The following is a 5,160-nucleotide window of genomic DNA, read 5'->3' as shown; positions in this document are numbered from 1 at the left end:
GCTGCAGTACTGACAAGCCCACAACAAAAAAGTCACTGACATACAAAATTTAAAAGAAGGGGAAAAAGGAATAAAAAAAATTTCAAGTCAAAGCACACTCAAAGAGATTGTTATATCTCATTGGCAGGCTGGAGATATAAAAATCTAGACCTGGAGGATCTATTTTTGTAAATAAAATTTTATTTAAGCACAGCCACACTCATTCATTTATGTGTTGTTTATATACGATTCCCATTTCAAATGCTCAGTAGCTGCATGTGACTTAACAGCTGCTATATTGGACAATAAGGGTTAGACTGGGCCTTGCACTTTGCTCAGAAGTAGCTAGAGATGTTCGTTTTGATAAAAGTAGGATTGGAGTGAGTGATGGCTTTAGTACAGACCACAGGTGGGCAATAATCTACGTGACGAGCTTTCAGCCTTGTCAGAATGAGTCAGATTCACCTGCTTCCAGCTAGTCTCCTCTCCTTATTGGTTACTTGTTAACCCAGCTTTATACTTGGCCTCTATTCTTGCTTCCAGCATCTGTTGGTGGCTCTAATCCAAAGACAGAAAAGGGTGGGAGAAGGCCTCTAGGGCTCTTTATATGCCTGTGTAAAAAAAAAACCAAAGCCATCTAAGAACAACAGGAGTGAAAGGAAAGCCAGAATTGGAGGTAGAAAGGAAAGTCTATTGGTGACAAGCCAGAGAGTCCAGGCAGGGTCCTGCCTGAATCTCGTCCTGGAGAGGGTGTAGTCTTGACATGCAGGTGTTTGCTGAATGGCCTGCTGCAAACAATTCCTTTGGTCAGATGAACCAAATCTTTTAGGAGGGCACAGGGAATAATTGAAGGGGCATAAAAATATATGCTACAAATTGCTTCTCTCGTGGAAAAAAAATGCTCTTTGCTTGCATAGTTTTCGATATAATGCTTGTCAGAGTGCCAACGTGAGTCTGCTGTGATTCAATGTTTTGGCCCTGTCCCATTGTAGCGGGTTTGTCCTATGCTTCCCTCCAATAGCTCCTCTTTGTAGCAAAGAAGGCCCTTGACTGCCATGTCGATGAAACATTGCTGTTGCTGCTAGTACACTCATGACTCAAAATCCCACGCACGGCGCTACCTGACTGTGCCATTTTCACGATGGGCTGAAGATCCGCCTGTTGTCATCCATAAGGTTTCCGTACCTGACGTTCCAGGTGCACTGCAAGGCCTTCCTCCTTGGTCTCAGTCTGGAAGTGCTGCTGCAGCCTGTTCACCATTGTCTGAGCTCTCTAAAGAAGCAAAGCCAGTGACGTGTATGCAGAAGCAGTCAGGTTGATTTCAAGGGAATGACTCACACGGTTGTGGAGACGGGCACGTCCTCAATCTATGGGGGAGGTGTCATTCAGGCTGCGTGGTCAATGAGCCACAAAACACAAAAGTAGGTAGAGAGCTTTTGGATCATGGGCTTGCATCAGCTGGTGAATCCCAAAATCTGTAGCCAGGTGGAATGCTATGGACTCACATCCCAAGACCCTGAGTCAGGTCCAGGATCAAGAAAGAGTCACCTTTACCAGAACATCAAGTGGGGGAAGGGAGGCCTCAAAACGCTTGTGAAATAAATAGAATGAACAGATATGAACAGAATGAACAGAATTCGTCCAAAAACTTTGTGCAGCCCCTCACTTTAACTGCAAAACCACTGAGAATCATGGCCTAGCCAAGTGGATACATATCGTTAACCATCACAAGCATCATAGCAACATGCAGCCTCCACTGACAGAAGAGAAAGCAGTGGCTCTGCATGAAGTGCATGGGCCGGGAATTGAACTTGAGTATCCTACATTGGAGGTGGAAATTCTACTGCTCTCTTTAAGAACCTTTATTGTACATATTATTGCTTAATTTTGTTTTTTTCCACTTATAAAAATTCTTCCTTTGCCTGTAGTTGTCAAAGACGAAAGTGGGCATTCTCTCTTTAAGTAGAACACTGGGCAGAAATCAAGTTGGCCAGTTGCCTGAAAAACAATACAGTTTGACTCAGTTAATCATATGATAGGCGTTTCCCTCAAGGAAACAATGACCAATATAGACACAGGTTTTAACTGAAATATTCATGACACATTACTTATAATGGTGAAAACAAACCTAATGTCACATAATAAGAAAGTTGTTCAATAAATTATATTACACGCTACAGTGTCAGGATATTATGCTGCAGTGCCCGTGTGATTGGACTTTGCTTGTGTACACGGCATAAAACAAGCTTAGAAGACTATGTGAAACAATATAGTGCTTATGTCTGAGAAGGATCCTTTTCTCTTCATATTTCTGTTCATATTCTCTGTGGCGAACATATTACTTTTAAAACAGAATAAAGCTTAGTCCTTGAATCCGTTTGACTGGGGGAGTGGCTAAGGGATAGCGCATTTGATGTGTGCACTGCTCTGAGTTCTTCCTAATTGCTCTCAGGACAAGGGCCATGGAGTGAAGGAAATGGGATAAGAATAGAGCCAAGACTAGGGAAGGAAGTACACTGGCACAAGAATGTGTTATCAGGTTCCTAGGGCCATAACAGAAGGCACTTCTCGACAGAACGGTGTCAGCCTTTGGACACGGGAGTCTCTAAATCTCTGCCTTTGTTTTGTAACAGTGACTGCTCCATTCGACTTGAAAACCCAAACATAGCAGCAATGAAGGAAGATGTTTTGTACCATTTCAGCCTCAGCACCAGTACCCATGACTTCCCAGCTATGTTTGGAGATGTGAAGGTAAAAAGCCAGACTTTTCATTGTAGGAATTTGCCTTAAGCTCAACTCCCTCTTATGTGATACAAGTAGATCTCACCTCCGGTGTTTGAAAGATGACTGGTGACAAGTTCATAAAAAGTACACTTTTGCTGTTCTTGTTTCTGGAGTACTGTGTGTGAACTGACAAGCACAAGAAAACTATCCATCTGCATGCTAATGAGTTCATTAGCCATTTAGCATGCAAGGGAGACAATACAAAATGAATTTCCAAATGCTTCGTTGATAAAATAAAACAGGAAGATTGAAACATGTTCTAGGGGATCTTGGATTCTAACTAATTCCATAGTGCCTTTTGCTTATAATTTAGTATGTGTACCAAGATTCTATGGGGTAATGAAAATATTTTAGAACTATATGTTGGTGATGGTTGTATATAGCATGGTGGATAGAAATTAATGGCATTGAATTATACACCTAAATATTGTTATAAAGGCAAAATTTGTTATACCTACCCTTTCCCCCAGTGTTTTGTTTAAAGTTAATTAATATGGACAAAGGTAGACTAAATAACATTAATACTAAAAATCAGAATGCACTATGGTCCGTATATCCCATTGCTTGTACATGGGAACATAAAATAACAATACAGGCATATTCGGTCAGTCTTTGTCTCCTTTGACTGAATTGGCTTCAAGCTACTTGATAAGTCTCCTTGCATATGCTTTTGATTCATTTAATTCTGCTTTTGGCCTATTATGTTTAACCTATGGCTGTTATTTGACTCTCAAACATCCAGTTGAGAGGTAGCAATGATTACCTCTATTTTGCAGATGGCCTGTGGCAGGGACCCTCATCACACAGCTGTTAAGTTGTAGAACAGGGCTGGAGTCCACACACCCTTACTCAAAACCCAGGCTGTTTCTAGTACATTGTGCTGTTTTTTCCAGTGATGGAGTGCAGCCGAGCATGCATGGGACATAGAGAACAAAAGCCCAATCTTTCAGTGTTTTCTGTAGCTGGATGATCTGCACTGCCCAAGCTTCCTGTACTGAACAGTGCTGCCAACAAGCAGAATTTTAAGCCTGAATGTGCATCAGGATCACCAGAGGGTTTATTAAAGTACCAGGGAGCTTGGGTGTCCAGGTGGTACTGATGTTGCATGTACTACGAGCAAGGTCTAAAGTGGGCTGTGCCTGTGCTGATGAAATCTCTGTCTGGCAGTTTGTGTGTGTTGGTGGAAGCCCCTCCCGCATGAAAGCCTTTGCCACCTATGTGGCTCAGGAGCTGGGCCTTGAAGAACCAGGCGTGGAACCTGTCAATATCTGTGCTGGAACTGACCGATACGCCATGTATAAAGTAGGACCAGTGCTGTCTGTCAGCGTGAGTACCCTTCCTGCATGGCTGGGCATGAGCTTTGGGTTCTGTAGCACCCTCATACTTTACCACTGCCCTCCCCTCACCACCCCAACACACACATACACACTTTAGGATGGAAGAGCCTTCCCTTTCATATCTGCTCATTGTAGCAGGCCAGGAGCAAGGAATGTAGAGATAAATGAGCCCTGGCTTCTGCCCTAGATACTGTTTCCAGAAGAGAGATAAATATAGCAAATACTTGTATACATAGTGGTTTACAGGGCATGAGGGCCAAAGAGCCTACCTACAGTTTAAAGGCTTTAAGAAGAGCCTGACCCAAGTGCCACGGCTCTAGGTTCCTTCTGCCCACACATCAACTTATGGCTTACAGACTTTGATTTAGTAATGAGAGTGAGGATGGCCATCTCTAGTCTTTTAGCAAAAGAGTCTTGCTTTCTGATTTGGTGTCTATGATAAACAGCCATCTCAATGATGTATTACGTACAGTTAAAGAAGGTCTGCCTCCTATGGAGACGTATGTCTTGGTCTTCTGAGGCTTTAACAATCAGATCATCTTTGTAAGCATTTCCAGAGTGCAGGACAAGATGCAACCAATTCGTCTAACCCACCCAATTCTACTACATAGGCAAGAAAATTGCCATAAAAACATAGCCCATGGGTATGGAGTGGAGACCCATTTGTAGGCCACTGGACATCTCCTTACAGAAGGGTCTTGGGGAGGAGATGAGCCAGTCAGGGTGCAATGTAGCAATGATGAAAAATATAACTTTTCTCTAGTTCCTAAATTCTTCCTCCCTCCACCCCCATTATCATGATCCCAATTCTACTTTGCAAGTCTGGCTAGACCAGAGGATGTACACTGATATAGATAGGAACTGGAAACATAGGGACTTCAGGGCGGATGATCCCTTCAGGACCAGTGGTGTGAGTGGTGATACTGGGAGGGTAGAAGGAGGGTAGGTTGGAAAGAGAGAACCGATTGCAAGGATCTATATGTGACCTTCTCCCTGGGGGACAGACAACATAACAGTGGGTGAAGGGAGACATTGGACATGGGCAAGATATGACAAAATA

The 5,160-nt window shown here is 43.0% G+C and overlaps 1 protein-coding gene across 3 annotated transcripts in view; it reads left to right on the top strand.

Moving 5' to 3' along the window:
* The window catches only part of UPP1 (uridine phosphorylase 1), a 37,691-nt gene that overhangs the window by 21,360 nt on the left and 11,171 nt on the right, over positions 1-5,160 (top strand). For 2 of the 3 annotated variants that reach the window (XM_045286365.1, XM_045286366.1), the window contains 2 exons: positions 2,613-2,730; positions 3,931-4,089. In XM_045286365.1, coding sequence (XP_045142300.1) covers positions 2,613-2,730; positions 3,931-4,089 — 277 coding nt within the window. The remainder of the gene's footprint in view (positions 1-2,612; positions 2,731-3,930; positions 4,090-5,160) is intronic. The other variant, XM_045286367.1, reaches the window with a different exon arrangement.

The sequence above is a fragment of the Echinops telfairi genome, unplaced genomic scaffold (assembly GCF_000313985.2).
Source record: "Echinops telfairi isolate 266 unplaced genomic scaffold, ASM31398v2 ScPeMD7_7;HRSCAF=31, whole genome shotgun sequence".
Taxonomy (NCBI): Eukaryota; Metazoa; Chordata; class Mammalia; order Afrosoricida; family Tenrecidae; genus Echinops; species Echinops telfairi.
This window is presented reverse-complemented; position numbering and strand designations above follow the sequence as displayed.